The 23,965-nt window shown below is 33.6% G+C and overlaps 2 protein-coding genes across 11 annotated transcripts in view; one reads left to right on the forward strand and one right to left on the reverse strand.

Moving 5' to 3' along the window:
- The first annotated feature begins 1,734 nt into the window (after positions 1-1,734).
- On the forward strand, positions 1,735-12,189 carry LOC143252490 (troponin C-like). Its single transcript, XM_076504710.1, has 5 exons — positions 1,735-1,865; positions 1,954-1,984; positions 6,842-6,985; positions 7,425-7,676; positions 11,576-12,189. The coding sequence occupies exons 1-5, from the start codon at positions 1,857-1,859 to the stop codon at positions 11,602-11,604; spliced, it is 465 nt and encodes a 154-aa protein (XP_076360825.1). The 5' UTR covers positions 1,735-1,856; the 3' UTR covers positions 11,605-12,189.
- A 108-nt stretch (positions 12,190-12,297) lies between these two features.
- The window catches only part of LOC143252458 (uncharacterized), a 67,183-nt gene continuing 55,515 nt past the window's right edge, over positions 12,298-23,965 (reverse strand). For all 10 annotated transcript variants that reach the window (XM_076504696.1, XM_076504651.1, XM_076504675.1 and 7 more), the window contains one exon: positions 12,298-23,789. In XM_076504696.1, coding sequence (XP_076360811.1) covers positions 23,574-23,789 — 216 coding nt within the window. In that variant the 3' untranslated portion in view covers positions 12,298-23,573. The remainder of the gene's footprint in view (positions 23,790-23,965) is intronic.

Here is a 23,965-nt window from a genome sequence, read left to right on the forward strand (position 1 = left end):
AATAACGATTCAAATTCCTAACTGATTTCAAAATTTTGTTAACTGTATCAAATGTTTGTCATTAGAATAATCGTTTGAAAATAAACACTTTTGTTGAATATTCTTAATGTAACAAACGCGAAAAACAAATTTCGTTTCTGATTGACAATTTATATTGGCTGATAATTTTTTTTAAAAACCCTTTTCGTTATTCTATGATAAACAAAAAGTACTACTTTGATGTTAGCTCATTTTCGTTTGTCGACGTTAAAGTACTAACATTTTGTGTTTCATGGTAACTCAAACTGTTTAGACCCCCAGTTTAGACCGTGAAAAGCTGCAAACTAAGAAATGTTATGCAAGTTGCAAATTCTTTGCAACATACGTTTTCCAGGTAAATATATTCTATTAATCTAACATGCATAATTTAGAACATTTCTTTACCTTCTCTAAAAAAAAAAAAAATCCTCAAATAAGGAATTGCCGAAATCAACAAAACAATAAGTTTTTTTTTATATAGAAACACTATGCACGGTTGTTAATATTTACGCAAACCCTGATACTAAATAGCGTAAAAGAGAACCTGCAATGGCACAGCCATTTTGTTCTTTGAGAGACTATAGGTTGAAATTATATTTAAACTGAACTGCATATAAAAGGAAAATAAAGTTTTATGGCAAATATTTGTGAATGCCATATTGTTATTAATTTATGCGATAGTTCAACTTGCTTAAACAGTCGAAATGAAATATAGAACTGTTATCGAAACAAATTCAGCTTGCTAATTATCAAGTTCCTAGCCAATTTGATCTCGGTAATTTCAAAGTTGCAGTATCGAGACGCCCAAATGTTTTGATATTCTCTATGAACTGGATCTGCCAACAAGTGACAGAATTTGTTATTTTAATATAGCTCCATACTTTCGAGCAATCGATTATGGCCATCAGTCCAAAACCTGGTGTCCTATACCGAGTTGTCTTCTAAAAAAATGATTTAGAAGGTAATGTAACATTTCAAAACTGTAATGAAGACTAGTTAGAGAAACATAGGCGTGCACGTGTACAGGCGAGTTTCTTATTTTAGTTCTGACAATCTTGTTCTATTTCGTTTTGTAATGTGACAGAGAATGAATCTCTTCAAACATGTTTATTTTCCTAAAATTTCAAATGCGTTTTAACAATAAATTGTTTATCTACTCAAACTTTCTAAAACTGTAGTGATGCCTTCAATGACTCGTCTAAATAGTCTGAAATATTTTTTCAATTCAAAAAAATCTAGGAAACTAATTATACATACTAGAAGATTTATCAAGCGTTTTGAATTTACTAAAGTTCGTTTTGACGTAATCTGAACTGATAGAGAAAAAAACAAAACTAGAAGACTAGTGCCCTCTTGTTTTATGACAACATAAATATAAAACAAAATACAAAATTGAGTTTCGATTAACAACTTAAACATTTGTCGTTTCATAAACTGAAGTTTCATGCATGGCTGATTAACTATCGACGACAAAATTAATATTAACAGCTTCTCTTATCGTTCTGGCTTGCTACTGTCTCAAATTCCTATCCACTATCCCAAAGAACATGTGGAGAACACTTGTAAATATGAAGAGGATAAAAATAGCCAGGTCAAACGAGTCTTCGGGATAGGGCAGAGGTTTTGTTTCACGAACTGGTCACGTGCCGAGCCTAAAAAGGTTCTCTAGTCCCACTTCTGTTTAAAAATGTTGACGCAAAACGTATCCCATCAGCCTTTGCAGCTTCATCACCAGAAAATTGGAAATTATAGATAGTTGAGGTCCATTTATTCCTCTCTCATCTGTGGTACAAGAACTACTAGAAAATACTGCGTACCACCATTCATCTGTAAACAACATGGCCGCAGTAAGATTTTTTTTTTTACAGAATTTTCACTGTCAATATTACCTATCATTATATATTTATTAGTAATTTATTTTTCTAAATTTTACAGGCTGAAGATCTTAGTAAAGAACAAATTCAGAGTAAGTAAATATTTTATTTCTGGGAAAATAAACTGTTTTTCTGTTTGTTAAATATCTGCATTACCTAAGGTCTCAAATAATTATAACCAAATTTTTCAATGCCGTTTTCTTTATCAATACTGCACAGATTTATATTTTATGTCATACTCATGTATGTGAATATATGTGTATCAATACATATATATATATATGAATCAATCAGTATTTCTAGTTCTATACATTAGTTGTAGATAAGCGATGAAATCAGTACTATATGACATTTATGAAAGTAATACAAATATACATATATAAAGCTTCAGGATTGTTCTTCCACTTAAATTGGATATCATTCAAACTTCAATCTTTGGGTATAAAAGATGAGTAACAAGAAAAATGTTGTGTACTTAAATATGATTAGGATGTATAGTGAAGAAACCATAGATACACGTTTAAGATGACGAACCCAGTGCTTGTCCATTCGTGAATTTAAGCGTTCAAATCTGAAATATTACACGCTATGAAGTTATAACTGCTAGCTACTCCTCGCATTTTTGGTGGCTTCTTCGTGTTGTAGATCAGCTTGCATCAAGTAGCTTTCATTTTCAGTAGAATTATAGCCTTGAAACGTGTTTTTGTGCAAGAGTAATGTGAAAGGATATGTGAATCTTGAGAAATTACAAAGCGAAAATCCGAAAATCCAGACCAATTACTTGCTTTTATGGCAAGATGCCAGTTTACTGTACTTCAAAAAAATATATTGAAAACCATAAGATCAATAACTCTTGAATTATTCATTGAGTAAAGGACGAATAATCTTTACAAGCTAAAGGCAAAATTTCATATGACGTTGTGAGTGTATCCAGTATATCTAGTAGTAGGCATAACATATATATATATAAGAAAGATCTTTTTTTTTACATAACGTGACTGAGGTGTCGTTCATATCGTAACAATGTATTTTGTTTAGCTTTATCTCCATGTTTAGCTTTAAAACTTATTATGTTAGGAATCTCATCACATTAAAATTATGGTGATTAAGGTAAAGTTGAAGATAGAAATTGATTTGTTAACAAGAGAAGATATTCCGTTTAAATATAAAATATTTTCTTAGTTAAGAAAAAAGAAAGCAGTAATGTATACAAAGGCAGAAAGATTCTACTCTTTAAGCTTGTGCTATTTTGCAACTTATTGACTTTATTCGACCATTTTTAAGAGTAAAATGTTTTAGGTTAGAGAAAGTAGCGAGTTGCTAAACGCGAGAAACAGCAGTGGAATTTGAGAACATCAAAATCGTTATCGTGTGACACGTTCCGCTAACTTTCAACGTTCGAGTTAGGAGTTTCTTCTGTCTTGCTTTGTATGGTTATGAAATGTTTTCATACCAAAAAAAATTGAAGAGTTACAGTTTGTTAGACACATGTCTGAAAACGGGTTTTACGTTTTCTTTCATCTCATGTTAAATTAAGAATGAAAGTAACAGTTATTTTAAAAAATGTCAGTTATTTGAGATTTGAAACAAACTGCTAGAAATGAAAAGGAATAAGAAAATTATTGTTTAAATTTCTCGCAATGCTACACCAGGATTATATATATATATCTGCGCTAGCCGTCCCTAATTTAGCAATGTAAGCAGTCATCATCACACACCGCCAACTTTTGGGCTACTCTTTTACGAACAAATAGTGGGATTGACCGTTACATAACCCCCACACACGGTTGAAAGGACGAGCATATTTGGTGTGACGGGGATTCAAACCCGTAAACATCTGAATACGAGTCGAGCGTCCTAACCGGTTAACCTGGCCATGCCAGGAACAGGAAAAAAAATCAGGTAATGTTTTGTTTCGAATTATTTGTGATGCAAGAGGATTTATAAGAGATTCCTCACAGAAACTAAAATGTTTTGATATTCGTTAGTCCTCCTTATTTATTTGTTTCCTTCTCCGATCGATTTCTTCACTGCGTTTTCAAATTCGGTTTGTAAATTAAGCTAATATGAGGTCCATATTAAATTCATAAAAGCGTTAACTAGTGGATTGTCTTCCAGTGAGTCACCGATAAACCTTTGAACTTGCAACACAAAAATCTTGGATTCGATTTCCAGCTGTGGACAGAGCGTAAATAGTTCATACGATTCACACCAAAAAAAGAAAAAAACAACAACAACAACAAATAGCAGATTAATTAATATAATATCAAGATGTGCAAATAACGCCTTTACGGAAAGCAATGACAATTAGTATAGAAATACACCTGAATTACAGATATTGTAATAGCTGGAACATTAGCAAACAAGACGTTCTGTTTTCATTCATAATATTTCATTGTTTGCCACAGAAACAACTTACTCAGACCTATAACAAGAGTGAGTCTTAAGTCGCTTTCTTGGGTTTGTTCCAGTTAACGCGAGTGTTAGTATTTTGGAGTAAATAACTTTGTTGACAATTCTAACCGAGTTTTTGTTGTTGTTATCGGTTTTCTGTTTGAACAGAAATATTCCAATAAGTACGATATCTAATTCTCTAACCTTGTGTATAAAGAATAACAGTCAAAATCGCTCTTCTGAATAAACAACGAATTAAAATGCATCATTATAAAAACAATTGTGCTCATATCTTTGGAATGCGTTAAATCTCTTTACTTGACAGAAACCCTTAATTATATCTACATGTAAGACCCACATTATATACAAAAATATTTATATAATTTCAATTAAAGAAACATAGTCAGCGCTTAAAGAACTGTTGTACTCCTAATAACTTTATTTCGCTAAACAAAACACATAAAACCTAATTACTTTCTATTTTGTCTTAATTATAATCATTAATGTTAAATACCAATAACGAAAGGCGCTGTTAGTTGCTAGCTTTAGCTTATCATTTTAGCTGTCTCCCCGTAAACTAAGGGCTGCTGTTCAACAGAATATTCTGTTTAGTTTTCTTCGTTACCCGTCACCAATGTAGCTATTTCGGATTGGTAAGATAAATAGAGTCTCACACTGGAGTGATCTAAACCTCTGGTAAGCCATATTTGGCAAAGGTTAAGGCTAGTATATGCGAGTTAAGTGGAGGCATATGGTACAATCTGAATAAAGTGTGTTAAAATTCTTGCAAGAAAATGCCAAGTCCCATACAGAAGTTAAACCCTAAATACAGTGTTTGTAGTTAAAACTTTAAAAGAAATGTAAGGATTTTATCAGTGTCGAGAAGTATATATTTAAAAGGGTGTAGTGTAAAAGTATCCAAGATGCGTTACTTTACTTACGGTCAATATGTTATTACTGAAAACAATTTAAAGTGAAGAAATGGTGAGTGAATATATATATTACACGGTACTAACATGTTCTATGTTTTGGTTTTATTTTTCCCCAGTCCAAGACAAACACTTTAGATAAATAAAGCACGTAATAAAGACTGAACATTATTTGATTATGGATCACATTTAATTTCTCCAGTTTCAACATTTTCTTATCTAATTAAACATCAACTAAAGCAACAAAACTTTGAAAGAAAGCGATTCACACGAGCCACCTTTTGAGGCAGTGAAAGCGCGTGACTTTCCTTTAATTGGAGGTTCAATTCCCCTCGATGGACTAAACAGATAGTTCGATGTGGCTTTGCTATAAGAAAACAGTCAACACACACACTCCTTCAGTTGTCTAATTCATCGGAACATCCTCACTATTCGGTCAGGTAGTACTAACGCAAGAGTTCACCATGGGTACTGTTAACTGGCTTCCCTCTCGTGTGTGAATTCAAATACGTGGACGATTACCGCACATTGGCCTCGAACAGCTTTGCGCAAGGCCCCGCATGGCCAGTGATCAGGGAGCTTATCTTGTAATCTCAAGGTGGCGGGTTCGAATCCTCGTCACACCAAACATGCTCGCCCTTTTAGCCGTAGATGCGTGATAATGTGACGGTCAATCCTACTATTCGTTGGTAAAAGAGTAGCCCAAGAGTTGGCGGTGGGTGGTGATAACTAGCTGCCTATTCTCTAGTCTTACACTGCTAAATTAGGGATGACTAGCACAGTTAACCCTTGGGTAGCTTTGAGCGAAATTCTAAAACAAACAAACAACCAGCTTTGCGCGAATATCAAAAAGCAAACGAAACTTAATTATTATGGTTTGTGCATTCATTTTACCAGATAGAGTATGGGACTGTGTGAAAAGCAAACCTACCGTAGAACTGGCAGAATTACGAATACGTAGAACTGAATTTTATGTTTATAGATGAAAGTTATGTAACGGTTACTAGTACAGATAATTTATTCAAACAACGAAAAGAAGAGCGGTTAGCATTTGTACATATCTTCATAATAAAAATATATATTACTGTTTTAAATGTGGTTAATGCAAATACACATAGTTTAATTGCTATAAATAAGTTTAAAAAAAACAACGTTAATAACAATAGACGAAAACCACTCATATCTATATCTATTCGTTGAAAATCATGTAAAGTTCATCCAATTGATTGATTGATTTAGTGTTTTATGGCACAAAGCAGCTAGGCTATCTGCGCCAAGTTCATCCAAATGCATGTTAGTTGTAGGTTCAGTTTATATTTTCCTTGGTAACCACACACACGTGATGGTTGTGATGATGAACAAATTAACTTTGAGGTTCAAATGCTTCTGCACTTACAGATACGCCCCCCAGTGGCCCAGCGGTATGTCTGTGGACTTACAACGCTAAAAATCGGGTTTCGATACCCGTGGTGGGCAAAGCACAGATAGCCCATTGTATAGCTTTGTGCGTAATTCAAAACAACAACTTACCGATGCCATTTGTTTTCAGTTTTCTTCTGGTTTTGTTGCACAGTTTATAAGCACTGCTATTAGAGACTTCAGTCAAAAATATGTTATTATTTGCAGTGTTGCGAAAGGCCTTCGACATGTTTGATCGGGACAAAAAAGGAGTTATTCATACCAACATGGTATCCACTATCCTTAGGACCTTAGGCCAAACATTTGAAGAAAAGGACCTGAAAGACCTGATTTCCGAGATAGATCAAGATGGTACTTTCGGAATTTCGTGTTAAATAAATTCAATTTTCTTATAATTGTGTGACAAATTATTGAAAATTGTTTCAAAATGGATTTTCAAAAGAACACTTTCGAATTCAAGATGTTTTGGTCAACAGAATTTGATTAATTGAAAATAAGTACATTTTGTAGTTGTTTGAATAACATTATTAATGTTTATAATTAGTAGTACACTTCTAAAAACTAAATAAGGCTTTCCAATATGCATGCACCATGCACTTTTAAAGCTTTCAAATGGATCTAAAATTGATAATTTTGGATATTCATCTTGGATCTGCAATTGATCCCATGTGTGGTTTAGTTTTAGAAATTCACTCAATCTTGAATCATTGAGTAGATATCATCATAGGGCGATAGATTTTTAAACTAATATATTTAATAAATATAATTGAACAGTAGAATACTAATTTAGGTAGTGGAGAATTGGAGTTTGAAGAGTTCGTGGCTTTGGCTGCAAGGTTTCTAGTAGAGGAAGATGCTGAAGCCATGCAAGAAGAACTGCGTGAAGCCTTCCGGATGTATGATAAAGAGGGCCAGGGGTACATCAATGTATCTGATCTTAGAGACATTCTCAGAGCCCTGGATGATAAACTCACGGAAGATGAACTGGACGAGATGATCGCAGAAATCGATACTGACGGTAGCGGTACTGTTGACTTTGATGGTAAATATTTTAAATATAACTACCTTGTGTTGTAATGTTACAATATTAGGTAATTTTAATGAACACTGAAAAAATATCAGCAACATATATTCCATTCTGAGGAATCGAAATGTTAGTCTATACTAACTCATTCCCCCGAAAGAGGGCCTTCACTTTGTTTGTTTATTTGTTTTTGAATTTCGCACAAAGCTACTCGAGGACTATCTGTGCTAGCCGTCTTTAATTTAGTAGTGTAAGACTAGGAGGAAGGCAGCTAGTCATCACCACCCACCGCCAACTCTTGGGCTACTCTTTTACCAATGAATAGTGGAATTGACCGTCACATTATAACGCCCCCACGGCTGAAAGGGCGAGCATGTTTGGCGCGACTGGGATGCAAACCCGCGACCCTCAGATTACGAGTTGCACGCCTTAACACGCTTGGCCATGCCAGGCCCAGAGGGCCTTTAGATTCCACCTGTTTTAATCACCCGCACCTCTATATTGTAATATGTTTTCTGTTAGTCATTGAATAAACACAAGAATTACGTCACATAAGAGATGGATAACGTTACAATTTGTACTCTCGTGACATCAGTAATACGTGCGTTTGCCACTAATCTCAGCACAACACATGAACTTGAAAAGCATGAAACACATATTTGTTACTCTTAATTTTGGTTTTATTTACTCTTGAAACAGAACACTTTCAGGGACCCAACAGAGATGTATCTAGTACATTTCAAAATATCTGAACTTTTGCAAATACTTAGTATAGTGGAAAGTGTATACATCCTTCTCGTTTGATGTTTTGTTGGTTTTTGTTTTTTTTAATCGTAGTTGCTGCTTCGAAGTTAATATTGTTTCAACGCTACCGATTAAATACAAATAATCAGTGCTGTTATCAAAATATTGTATCCAATGGTCATTTTTGTGATGTGAAGTGCAAATGGCTGATTATTCAGCCTATGTGTAGTGGTTTCACGTAGTTTTGTCTAAGTTAACATTTTCAAGTATATCACAAGGCTTAAACTTGTTCAAAGAATATAGGTAACCCTAAAAAAAGGACACCTTAATGTTTCATACCTTTAAACAGCCATCGAACAAATCCAAAGCGGCCAAACAAAGTAAGTTGATGCAAATGATTATACGTACATTAAAGTGTCGTTAAAGGAACGTGAAACTGCTTCGAAGAGTCGGACACTTGCACCTATGTTACCTAATTTTAATTTTTATCTTATCACTCAACCAGTTGGTTGCAGTCATGTTCGTCTGAATTTAGGCCTTTAGTCTGTAAGAGATATATACTGGTAACACATTGTATTCGGTGAACAGGGCCATGTCAAAAAATTACAAAACTGTTTAAATTCTATACACAAGAATATCAAGTTTACAGTTGAAGGAAAAAGAATCGAAATCACAGTTGTTGTTTTCTTATCTAGAGGTCTTCAAAACTTCATATTACCACAAACTAACATTTTCTTGTCTGTGTCGTCATTTCAACACATTATTAAACTCATTTTGTAACAGTCAAGTATTAAAGTAATCCAATTCAGATTTTACAAATTTATTAATTCTTACTATAACTTTTTATGATGAAGTAATCAGTATAAAAAATACTTGATCAAAAATGCCTTTCCCTGTTATTCATCAATAAAAGTATTTTTGAATATCTTAATAAATAATCTGCGCTCTCAAGATTCCATACTTCAACGTTCCTAAATGTCCTATCATATTGGTGTTATCATTTTAGTCTAATGCTATGAGGACTAATATAGGATATAGTCAAGAACATTTTACAGTTGCTTATTATTAAGTCAGTCTAAGACATTTTCAAACCGAACAAACGAATATATAATTTTATATTTTTCAACAATAAAATACCTCCTTCTAAAAGTTCTCTTGTTTTGTATCAATACACGTGTTCATGTTGTAACCATGGATACATTGGTTAACGATACGAACCAGAGATACCAAAAGCAAGAAGCATGTACAAAACAGTTTGTTTGTTTTGAATTTCGCGCAAAGCTACACGAGGGCTATCTACGCTAGTCGTCCCTAATTTAGTAGTGTAAGACTAGAGAGAAGGCAGCTAGTCATCAACACCCACCGCCAACTATTGGGCTACTCTTTTACCAAAGAATAGTGGGATTAACCGTCACATTATAATGCCCTCACGGCTGAATGGGCGAGCATGTTTGGTGTGATGGGAATTGGAACCCGCGATCCTCGGATTACGAGTCGAGTGCCTTATCCACCCAGCCATGCCGAGCCGTATACAAAACAGACCTTCCATCAAATTTGAAATTTACAACCATCTAAGCAACGATGACACAAAAACAGACAACGTCAAACACTTTATAATATTAGACTCTGCGAAAGATGAATGAACGTTAACGAAAAAAACAAGCCCTTTTAATCCAAGGTTAAACAATAGGCTAATAATACTATTGATTATCTAACTGGGGTCAACTTATCGTGCCCGAGATGGGTAAGAAATGAAAATGTGATCAAATAATTATATAATTATGTTAACTGTTTCCAAATCAATGGTACAGAGCAGATTCCTGATTGAACATCAACACACTTATTCAACGGCTATCCAAGAATTTTGGATCGACGCAATCGTATAAAGTAAATACTCTGAGATCAATTGCTCATAACCCGCAAAAGCTAGACGTGGACGTCATATCAACAGTTATTAACATGGACGCCATATCAGTGCACAGAAAGTTATAAACATGAATACCTATTAGTGTACAGGCAGTTATAAATACTAACGATGTTAAAAATATGGATCCTGTATTTATTAGGGTACAGACAAGGATCATGGTCGCCATATCAGTTAGTGCAATATTCTGAGTTTATTCCTGCAGCCAGATGGCAAACTTATTCTGACCTTAAAATCATGGAATCAAATTAAACCTTCATTTTACGTACATCGAGATGGTGAAGTGTAACTGGAAGGTAGAAATAAGTATCGACGAATGAATTATGTTCTGCATTTTGATACAATAGAGACCACACCCTATAACTTTATGCCACCAATTGCTGTTGCAATTGGCCCTTAACTTAATCTAAAGAATGATGATACCAGTCTACACTGTACTAAACAGGTTGATATATAATTTAAAAAAAAGACCAAATAAATGACATGCACGCTCACTGGACTCGTATTTTATCAAACACTTGTGTGATGTTCATGGAAGATCCACTGCTTGATATCCACTGCTTCAGACATTAATATATTTTGGAAACAAATATTTGAGAGGACTGGTGCAAAGATATCTTACCAACATTCTGATTTGAAACTAGCAGATGAAGCCTGACAGGAGGGTTGCTTGTTTCAAATCAGAATGTTGGTAAGATATCTTTGCACCACCCCTCTCAAAGCTGTAAAGATGTAACGACATTTCTACCAAATGGTCATTTATGAGCGCAACTTAAGCTGAATGGCCAATTATTGACATTTTAAACCAGAGAACTGACCATCAAATGTTCAATTTGCATAATAATAAACTGAAGAGACTGCTTAATATTATTAGATAACAGTAGTCTTATCTTAGTTATAACGCTATACATTCAAACTATTCTTTACCTGTTTTATGCAGTTGTACGAAACAAAAACTTTGCCAGGTTGTTTTTATTTCCAACTGCCAACAATCACACACCTTGTGAATGACAAAATAACGTTGTAATCTTCCTCCCAAAATATATTCAATGCATTGTTTGAAGCATTCATCAGTATTAAATAGTATAAAATGTATACAAAATTGGAAGTGCAAGATTTAGTTATACGTGTCATCAGATCAACATTGAAAATATTAGAATAATTATGTTTTAATATTCTTGTTTCCTAGAGACCTCAGTATTTTATGCTATTTTTATAATTGCGCGTTTTTTTGTGTTTTTTTTTGCAGAATTCATGGAGATGATGACGGGAGAATAGGTGAAAACGTATGTGCTCACCAGTTTTGTTCTCTAATTACACCACCATCAGTTCAGACATTAGAAATGCATCTTTAAAAAACAAACGAATATTTCAACAAATATTTTTTATATCAAAAAATCTACTAAAACATTATTTTTAAAGGGAAATTTTCAAATCGTGCAAAATAAGCTTTAAAACATAGGAACCGGCTTGTAAATTATAAGAATATTTAGCGCTTTAACCTTACTGAAAATAATTATAAAATAACGGCAAATAAGTGCATATAACATCTTATTCAAGTTTTGTTTTTTTATGAAAAAAGAATTAAGTTTGCCTGAAGACGATAGTAGGAAAACTTTTCAAATATTTTAATTATTACACGCTAACGAATAATATGTTTTACAGATTATTATTTTGTTATCTAAGGCATAAATGACAAACAGGAAAACGTTTTCTTTCAATCGCTTTTTTACGACTCCTGTTGTGTTTTACATATACAACCCAACAGTGAATGTTGTATGGGTCCGTAACTTCAGCATTTCGTCATGTAACACCGGTCTTTTGGCTCGAGAAATCTTTTAGTAAAGTATGAATATGACCAAATGTCTTGTGTGTTTATACATTTTTCTTAATTATCTATTATTTTGATGTATTTCCTTCCAAAAGCTCACGAAACTACATAGTAGTTTTACAAAGTTAGTAAATAACACACGAAAAATATTCATTTCGCTACTTCAAGTAAGCGGAATAACAACAAATATTAATATGCTAAACAAAAAACACATTCTGTCTTTATCGGATTTCTACGTTATATCCAATTCATAAATTAAACGTGATGCTGCTAAATTCTGTCTTCTTACCTTGTTGTGAGTGTTTGTAAGTAGCTCATTTGCTGCTCCCATCCGTTGGTCCACCTTGGGGAAGCTGCGACCCACCGCTTGTGTCAAGTTCTACTTTCGAGTAGCGGTCATCTTTCGGGATTGTTAACAATGGTTGACACTCTACAGGGCCTTCGACAACATAAGCAACGGTACGAAAGTGAGTTTGCCGAATGGCCACAAGTCTCGTCAAGCGTGATTATCAGAACGCAATGACTTGCTTCGTTCAGCTGACGAATAACCAAACTGTTGTCTTCCATATATCTGTGTCGGTTTTCTGGGACGTTTCCCCCTCAATCATGATCTTGTACACTCCGTCTAATATGGCGCCCACAGGAAGGAAAAAGATGAAGAGTTTGCCTCATTCTTATACTGCACAAAAAAACTGCATGTGTTATGTTGTAAACATAACATATTAGTTAACTATATACTTTTTTAGTAAGTTTTACCCAATTGTAAATTTGTGTTTAAGTTTTAAACACATTCTTGTAGTCTATTGGCTTACACTGTAAAACCTAGTCCCCTAACATACATGACTTGCCTCTCGTAGAATATATTTCTGTGGGTCTCCATGCGCTCTGATACTGTACAAACAGCTAAATGTGAAACTAGGGTATCTCTTTTAGTTCCATATGCCAGCAAAGTGGGCATACTACACTGACAATTACCTTTTGTGCCTGGACACAGTCACATATTGAAAACTCTGATTAACTCTTAACTGTTTGAAGTGGTGTATACGAACTATTTGTGATAGTTCATTAAACAATATTTCGTTTTCATTTTAAAGCTTTGAACTTTGATCATTTTGAAATTGTTACCGCGGCTGTATTATTCTTATAGTAGCGACGAGCAAGTTATTTCAACTAGTTTTGAATGCAGGTCGTAGACAAAGGGTGTAGTCATTTTATTAGAAACTACATGTATCCTTTCAGACTTAGGTCTAGCCTGAGCTTTAAGTGCAAATTAGATTGATCACAAGATGGGTTAAGGTGATCAATTTGCACATTTAACAGACTCAACATTGTCCAAAATTGTCATCGATAGGCTGCTCCAAGACACCTGTTGTTGAGTTGATCTTGAAAAAAGTTAAATATCTACTGTGAGAGGGAACTGGGGCCGCAAACACGTAATGACAGCAAGAGAAGAAAGTAGGTTAGATGGATAGTAAAATTCAATCGTCAACAAACATCTGACAACCATTAAATAAGGGCTGTTTGTTTTGAATTTCACAAAGCTACTCAAGGGGTATCTGCGTTAGTCTTCCCTAATTCACCGCCAACTCTTGAGCTACTCTATTACCAACGAATAGTTGGATTGACCGTCACATTAAAACACCCCCACGGTTGAAAGGGCGAGCATGTTTGGTGCGACGGGGTCAGTAAGGGCTATTTCTATTCATCTCTAGCCGCTACCCAGCGAAGAACGTTGCAACAAATGGACTACGATAGTAGGAGATCGTTGTTTATAAACTAATTGACTCACTTAGTAACAAGAAAAAAATGCTTTCAGTGATCTAAAGAATATAAATATAGAATTAATAAGGACTGCTGAATGGTTATGTGATCCATTGAATGACCTCGTATCCTTTTTTACACAATGGGAGACTGCAGATTTGGAGTAGACAACAAGAATAACTAGCCCCTACTGTATGGTCCCGACTGTTTAATTTTCTGGTGGTGGAGTTATAGCTTTGGGCACGTTATCCTAGCATACCACAGGCATCTTAAGAAAGCAGAATGGATGTCATGGGTTACCTTAGTATAACTTTTGTTTAATTACACCAAGCGATGCTTCATGTGCATTCTGATGGGAACAGCTACTTCCAAGACGATAATGTTCTCATCCATTCTGTCCAACTTGTGTGTATGGGTTAAGAAATATGACTAAAACTTCAGGCGATTCCCGTGGGTTCCACAGTCCTCGGAGCTAAATTCGATGTAGCATCTGTGGGGACGAACTTTAAAGACACATTCACTATCACAATCCTCTACATACGTTGTATACAGTAATGACTGAATAAGGAAACCGCCCATAAAACAACTTCCATTACCTCGTAGACTCCATGCCACATCATACCATAGCTGTTATTCAACCAGTTACGGTTATTTTTTCAATTTCGTGCAAAGCTACACAAGGGCTATCTGTGCTAGCCGTCCCTAATTTAGCAGTGTAAAACGAAAGGGAAGGCAACTAGTCATTACCACCCACCGCCAACTCTTGGGATACTCTTACCAACGAATAGTGGGATTGACCGACACATTAAAACGCCCCCCGGCTAAGAGGGTGAGCATGTGTGGTACGACGGGGATTCGAAACCGCGATTCTCAGATTACGAGTCGAACTCCTTAACCCACCTGGCCTCAACCCGTTACGTGTATAAATTATAACGGTACGATTTTGCTTTAGTTTTGTTTAAATTTGTCCGAAGATAGACCAAAACACTCAAAACAAATATGGCAAATATGTTTGCTCAATAATTTAATTATACCATCGTTCTGTTAAAATCAAAATGTATACAAATGTATTTTGACAAGAAAAATAACTTTCCAAATTTTGAAATGTAGAATATCATAACTATAATCGATCTCAGATTTTTGAAGACAGGTAGTAAAATCTTGAAACAAAAGAAAAGGTCCCCTGTTTTATATAAATCAGTAGATTGTACGCTCATCCCAGTACATGAAAACACTTAAAATCATTAAAAAGAAAAATACTATACCTTAAATCTAAAGTGCAACATCAACGTATTCTATTAATCATTGCTCAACTACTAATATAAATCACTCTTTCAAGGTTTTATTTAACTTATATGCATCAGGGTTGCGCCACTGGTTCGATTTTTCCCATTATTTATTTGTAGTTAAGCACAAAGCTGCACAAAAGTCTATCTCTGCTCTGTCCACCACTTGTATCGAAATCTGATTTCTGAAGTTGCAAGTACTCAGATATACCGCCGTGCCACTGGCTCGAAGGTCTGATTGAGGATACACAACATGAAACGTTCGAGAACCAATAAGATAGTCAAACATCTATAGACTAATGACCAGAGGAAAGGCAGCACATCAGTGGACATGGTTACTCTTAATCGAATGGCAGGCTTGAGTTTCACTTTCAGAGTTCACAGCAAAAAAGAAAAAAAAATAGTATGCTTTCGAACTTTAACTCTTTCAATACGCAGCCTAGCACACAAAATAGTCCTCATACAATGGGAGCTGCAAAGTTAATAGATTCTTCAAATTCGGAACTTATTTAGAATGTGGCAAGTCTCAGACTGCTTTATAAATTCTGTACAAACTGATGATTTCTTTTACGTGTGTATGTTTAGATAGTGTTAGTCTGACAGTTATGTTAAAAATAAAAAGTGACAAAAGGAAGCGAAGTACAACGGTGTTTTAAATTAAGTGAACTGGGGAAACTCGATTTCTGAAGAAAGAATTGAATATATATAACTCTCATCCCCGAGGATATAATTTATTGAATAACGTTAGCACTAACCTTCCAAGGTCATGCGATCAGCCCTGACACAAGAAATAACTATTACAAACTCCGAGAAAGCCGAGTGCATTTCGAAAATGCTTTGAATATTTTGAAATTATGTTAGATAGCACCGTAAACACAGATAAAACACACATTTTCATAAATCCGATTTATTTTGTTTTCAAATTTGAAATCCACCGAATCATAAAAAAGCCGACACAAGATTAATATAGTTATGGAACGACACTGCCATTCTATACCATACAACAAAAAGCGTTTGTAAACACACGAGAAAGAACAAACTGCACTTTACAAACGTTCTTGTACATCACAATGACATTAAGGAAATGAGTATTATCGCATTGACTATCAAAAGTCTGTTGAATCTTTAACTATTTTTGTACAGTTCTCTAAACAAATCTAAAGCAGAATTTTATTTGCTCTTCATTCTTTTTACCAATAGAAATGGAAATGTTTTCTTCACTCTGTTAAACCTACCTGAAGATAATAGTTACATTTCTGGCAGTGTTAGTAAATTACTAAAGCCAACGTATATTTGAGCAGAATGGACAAATGTTATTACTATTCTAATTTCATAACTACTTTGTTACATTTTATTAACAAATGGCGAAAGGAAACAAACAAAAACCTCACTGCTGACTAATCGATTATACATTTATCATAGTTAACGACGTTATGCTCTTGCTTTTTTAGATAACCTTGCTATGTGTTATTTTACACGTCGGTATCCTACGTATTAATTAATTAACACAATTTGAACTATTGAAATTACATGAAAAACATCGTTATCAATACATACATAAATGTTAGTGCTACAACAAATGTTTAAAATAAATATAATAAAATCCATTCGGTCTTCTTGGCTATGGGAATAGAACTGTCAACATTTTTTCTGGGTAAGTTTTTTTTTTAAATCCTCACTAAAATTTAAATAACAAGAACAAATGTTAAAGAACATTTAAACTTCAAAATTTCGTCTTCAAACCTCATTTCACAGAAACAAAAATATTAGTATAGTACAAGCATGGATGACCAGACAGATGGTTTGGTCCCCAACAGTTTTTAAAGGAGGGCAACATTTTGTTTATCATTTGGTACCTCTGCAGTTACGTGAAACTCAGAAATTCAATGATGTAGGTGAAGCCACATCACTCGCCTATTGTCAGTGTACACGAGCATAATGCGCCATAGGTGCGTGTACTTTAGTGTTCAGTGAAAATAAGTCAATCTATTTTATAAACAACTTGTATAGAAAACGTATTAATGAATCTAAAAACGAATTTGGAATATTAAAAAAAAAGAACTGCTTTTTTTATTATTTTTTGTCCTCAACTCTAAGTAATATAAACATACCTAGTAATCTAAGCTATAATTTTCGATTAATTTCCAATTCAGATAAACTAAGTCCACCTGACAAAAAAGTGTGCATTCCTTTCACATTTGTAGTTACATTTAATAAATAAATCAATTTTAAAACGAGCGCTCATTTCTCAGAAGTAACAGTCAATTCTAACGTTGATCACAGAAAAACCAACAAAAAACATAGTAATACTAAACACCTTATTTTCATACATTATACCAATTAATAACAATATTACAGACATACGATGAATTTAATGTGGCTCAGTACACTGAAATACATGCACACCACTTAGTATTTATTTGTATCTCTCACTAAGCCTAATATCATACTCTTCCCTTACAGTTTTCTGCAGTCAATAAATAGATCTCTGGTTGAACTAGCTAATTTGTTGTTAAGAGAACACCTGGAATATTTACAATACACGATCATCCTTTCTATTCATATTTAAAGATTAACTGGTCTTTTTTCTCTAAATTAAAAGGTGATTTTAGATATCACTATATTTAATTTTTCTTTTTATATACAAGTGCAAAATTTTTTGTTCGAAACTGAGTATGAAAAGAGTAGACTAGTAAACTTGAAAAACAAGACCTGTGTGTAACTTATTTCTGATTTTATCCAACGAGAAAAGACAAGCATGTGAAAAACAAAAACTGTGTGCGTGCACACGTATGCCATGCATATACACACACACACCTTTACATTACTTTCTTTAATAAAATACATCCACAACAAGAAACAAATTGTAATAACAAAAATCTTATTTGACTTTTTAAGGGAAAGTTAAAATACAGTTGTACTTAGCAAGTGAAAGTATACCTCACAAATACCAAAAACAAATCTAGATAAATTACCTCAATATTTTGTTTTTATCTATCTGGGTTTTGTCTTTAGTATGAAAGACAGTAAAAAAAATTATGACAGTTAACAAGTGATACAAATAACTCATGACAACTGGTATGTTAAATAAGAAATGTTTTGACAAGTAACAAATTTTACATATATGACAGTAACATTCACTATTACCAGTTGGCTGCTCTCAACCAATAAATTACACTTTGACCAATTCTCCTAAGTCACTAGAAACTCGGGTTTACTTATGAACACTTATCATGAAGTCTATAAGATATGAAAATAAAATATATGAAAACAAGTATATGTAATTCACAAACATACAAAACATCTTTAAATCACACACCTGTGAAAACATTTAAACTGACTACTTTGTAAATTAAATTAGTACTCGCATTTGATTATGATACAGCTCAAATGAATACATATATAACAGATGAGAACAGGCAGTTTTCTAGCTGATAGATATATTATAAAAAACATATAAACTGTATAAAGCTTCCAAAACTGTGCATTCCATCTTTGAGTACCTTCTTTCCACATACACAAGTACTTATGGAAGTAGCATACACATTGTAAGTACACATACCAATTCAGGAATGCACATTATCCTAACAAAAATATTTAAACATTGTCATTTCACTGCACGACAGATTTCAAAATGTAAATAAATGTTAAGTATTTTGAATTTATGAAATGAAGGTCCACCAGTAGTGTTTAAATTCCAAATGTTCACAGTTGTAAAAACAGAAGAGAATATACAACACTTATTTTTAACACTTATAATATGAGTAACTAAGCTACAATAACGCAACCTGTTTCATTTTTCCCCACTTCCCTAATAAAACCAACGCAACACCAAAACTATATATGGAAATTTTCTTTCCTTTTCTTTTTTTTTCCCACATTTTTAAACGTGATTCACCAATGCATCAAGGACAATAACATTAACAACTAGCACCATACAATAATTTTACATTGACAACATGGTACTAAAGCTATAGTCACGAGAAAGCCTCAGAACTCACTTTCTGAATCCTCCATCGATAGATACTTCAGTTCATTAAGAGTAAGGAGTTGTAAAGAATTACAGAATGAAGTAGCAAAAGAAAGAGACATACAGTTAGTATTCTAACATAACTTTCAAGGTGATAACTTACCAATGAATTATTAAAGCAAGAATTTTGGTATTTATAAAGGGTAAGATGGGCTCTTAAAATAATCAACATACACACTAGCCCTCTTACAGAATGAACAAAGTTTCTATCTTAAAACTGCAGTAGCAAAGACTGAAGAGGCATGGTTAACTGAGTTTTCACAAAGGATTAAAAAAAAGTCTTGCAGATAAAAAAAATTTACCTCTTTGCCATCAGCCTTTGTAAACAAAAGTTCAGTGGTTTCATAAAGGGTCAACATAAAAAGTTTCATAGATAATGATCTACCTACTTGTAATCAGCCTTTGTCAGAGAGGCTGCCTTTGGATTGGGACCTGAACTAGTAATTCCAAATAAACTGCTATTATCTGTAGGTAAAGTTGTCCATTAACATACATTATTTAAATGTTAGGCTATAAAAATTACTAGAGATAGCTAGCTGTTGACAAAAGTTGTTTACAACAGATACTAAGATGTTGAGAACAAGGAGGGTAGATGCGTTTTCTGGTTTCTCCAGTGTTTGTTAATATGAACGAATAAAGAAATTATATAATCTTATGAAACAAGAAAGATAAGTGCAAAGAATACCAAGTTCTGTATTCAGAAACATTATTTAACCTCATAAAAAGACAAAGTAAAAAACAGTTTTTCAATCAAGTTAATAGAAACAAAGAAGATTCGTGTAAGGGATAACAATCCATTTTTAGTGAATGAAAAAGTGTACCACCATGGAGAGAAATATTTTCAAACATCCTCCAAATAAGAATCTACATGTAAAGACTAACAAAAGTTACTAACACACGAAGCTACTGAAAGACCTGAAACTACAAAGAGAGCCTAATATATTTATAGGGTAGTTACTAATCCTAGAGTTAGGTATATAGCAAGGGAGTTAAACGATAAAAAATGGTCGACATCATTACAAAACTAAACAAGTGGAAATAATAAAACTGGAGTGGTCAGTGGAATTGTTGATTGGAGGTAGAAGAATAATAATTTGTACATGCTTTCCCTGTGGATGAGAGCTAAGTTTATCTACCTCCATGCTTTATATTTGTTGAACTAGGATATTTAAACTAAATAACAAGGGTAAAGTTAATCAAAAAGAATATTTCAAAAGATAAACTTAATGCAGTGACAAAGTGAAATTGAATGATGGGTAAAACTTTCCAATATGTCTGAATAATCAATTAACATTTTAAAACAAGTTCTTACTTCTCATAGTTAACAATAATTTCTTATGTTGATCACAATATAAAACAGTAATATTAATAATGATGGGGTTTAATCACTCTGATTAGTCTGTTTAAGAAGTGCATGGCATTAATCAAACTTAAGCTTGGATTAGATTCTGGTCTGAGAAATGCTCAGTGTGAAAAGTCCTTAAGAAACACTTCTTGAATTTAACAATGACTAAATTACAAGTACTGTTTACAAAGAATGGTGTTTTTAATGAAGTTATCTCAACACTTGCCATTTTGCAATTGAAATCAGCCAGACCAGTTTCATCATCTTCCAACCACGAATTTAAGAAACATAACACTTGCATGCCTCACTGCATGTATACCATATTTCTCACAGTAGCATGTACTCTAACAACTCTACAAAGGAGTTTAGTGCTGCTCAGTTTTGGCAAAGTCAGGTACAAGAAAACCATCATCATACCTCAACCTCTAGTAACCTGAGATGGAAAACAATGAATGGGCTGCAATGCATGGATCTACATAAATGTTTAAAATTTTGCCATTTGAATGTGTATATCAACACAATTTTCAGGTGAGAGACTAGTGCTCTCAAATAATGAATAAATAATCTAAATTTTCAAAATCATAGCTGTATAACCTGCTTTTGAACTCTTCCTGCTAGTAGAACATAATTTATGTTGGATACATAGTTGTTCAAGTTAAGCAAAATACATAAACATTCATTATGAGCCTTCATGATAGTAAGGAGCTTCTTTCTTTTTGCCCACAACTTACAAATTGCTTGTTGAATTCATACATTAAAAGTAAGAAGTGCTAGTACATACTTTCAGACTTCCCTGCCCATAAATGGAAAAGTATTATAGATGGGATGACAATATACCACAACCACTGGCTTTGGAGAAAAGGTAGTGGTAGAATAATAAATAAAATACAAAATCTTACTGAAAAAAAATTATTAAAATTTAAGTAGGATGTTCTAAAGATTATTCATATGAAATGGGAGAACTAAGTATTTTTAATCTTAATATGAAAACCACCTTGCACTCAAGTCACAGTTTAAGTTTGACTTCATAAATTCATAAAAAAATTTAGTAAAAAATACCAATTTAAAAAAATAGTTTTTTAGTGTTTACCAAAAACTGGCCAAATTTCATGAAGATATATTTAGAACATTTAGTCATAACATGTATAATTATCATGGTTACAAGGTCAGTATTTTGACCAACTCCAAAAGATGTTTCTACAGTTATATTTCTTATACTTGTTTTCAAAAAATAGTTGTTTTTTTTTGGAATTTCGCACAAAGCTACTCGAGGGCTATCTGTGCTAGCCGTCCCTAATTTAGCAGTGTAAGACTAGAGGGAAGGCAGCTAGTCATCACCACCCACCACCAACTCTTGGGCTACTCTTTTACCAACGAATAGTGGGATTGACCGTCACATTATAACGCCCCCACGGCTAGGAGGGCGAGCATGTTTGACACGACTCGGGCGCGAACCCGCGACCCTCAGATTACGAAGCGCACGCCTTAACACGCTAGGCCATGCCAGGCCCACAAAAAATAGTCCACTGTGTTTATGAAAACTACTACAAATAACTAAAACATGCAACCTATACAACAGCTGAAAGTCAAGCTTTGCAAATGATTTTCTTTGACACACTTATTACATCTTGGAGAAGGGTTGTGCACCACTAAATGCTATTCCCACATTACAGTTTTATTAAAATCTGATTAAGCTTTAGATTGCAAGCTTTCAAAGTAAATGTTTTTCTTGTTTTAATTTACATTTGGAGAATAAATACATTTAATGGATACAAAAGCCACAAGGTTTTTGTATGTTAATCCTTATAAAAGGCCCCCCTAGAAAATCACCGAATGTACAAAGTTTTGTAATGCAATCTAGGGTGTTAATCTCTAAATTACTTGAATTTTCTCTTTCAGCTTTAGAAGTAAACAAAAAACAGATTGTCATGGTACTGGCTTCCTGACTAAAAATAATGCTGCTAACAAAATAATTTTCATGCAACAAATCAAAAGATGATCAATTAGTTATTTGTTATAGGTTTCAATTTAGAGGTAAAAGGAAAAGAAACTATAGAAGCAAGTAAAAATTCTATCAATAAAATGAAAAGCACGGATGTAAGTAATGAAAGCACAACGTAAGATGTTTATATCAATTTTCAAATAAGAGAAAAAAATGAAACTCGAGCAGTTAATTCACAAGCCATCTGGTAGGACAGGAAAAGTAAAATGTAACAAAGTATACACACTACAGACACAAATTACCTTATTAGGAAAAATACATACAAAAAATACTTGAAAGAAATACTGATTCCAACTAATTAGGCAGGACAAATTTATTATAGACTTAGCTTTCAGTCAGGGGTTCTTATGATTACTGAGTAAAAATTAACGAAAATATAAAAATGTCTACTGTTATGGAATATCTTGCATATTCCATATATCGGTATAACATCACTGTTTAACGTTATTTTTTTCTTAAGAATGATCTTGAGAAACATATGAAAGACAGAGAGAAGGAAAAGAATGTAAAAGCTAATATTTATGATACAGCATAGTATGTTTCCAAATCTAGTGACACATACCAGTTCTATAATACAATGAAGTTTTTAACATTAAAATCATCATATTCATGGTACTGAAATAAAAGCAACAACATTGACTAACACAAAACAAGGTGCAACAATCAACAATATCTCCTATATTAATATTACAGTGTGCGATATACATGATTTTATATTAATCCAGATATTCATTCATGACTTTAGAGCATCAACCTTTCCTTCATTTTTGCAACAGTTTATACGTTGCACTACAAAATCTATATTTTCAGGTAACACATGAACACAGACTACATTACAATGAAGATAAAATATACCTACAGTTACACAACAATAAAGAATACACGTAGAACACAGTTCTTTGTACAACACAACAAAAAATTTAAAAGCCAATAGTGTTCACCACAACCTGTTGTAATTGTGATAATACCATATGATAGCTTTCAGAAGTGTTTCACATGGCAAGCAGAACTCCTGGTGTTTCTTCTTTTAGAGTAGTGATGCGAGCACAGATCTTCAAAGCTGGACCAAGCTTCATGCACATAGCAGACATTAAATGGTCTTCTTTCAGCAGAAGCAGAGCCTGACCATCAATCTCTTGAGATCGAAACTCGTCTGCGTAGTCTGAGCAACCAGGAAGCCCACGGATAAACTCATACACTTCTTGAACCTATTTCATAACAAACAGTTATTTAGTTACTTTTAGTTACAAATCACTATGAAGTGTATTCAAACAGAATTAAAATTCCTAAGACCTAAACAAATAAACTTCTAAACTTTTGTAGTCTTAATTAATTTTGAAACTTAAAACTCAAAAGACATGGGAAATAAACTCAATGAATACTG

This window comes from Tachypleus tridentatus, chromosome 1 (genome assembly GCF_004210375.1).
Source record: "Tachypleus tridentatus isolate NWPU-2018 chromosome 1, ASM421037v1, whole genome shotgun sequence".
In the NCBI taxonomy this organism is placed as follows: Eukaryota; Metazoa; Arthropoda; class Merostomata; order Xiphosura; family Limulidae; genus Tachypleus; species Tachypleus tridentatus.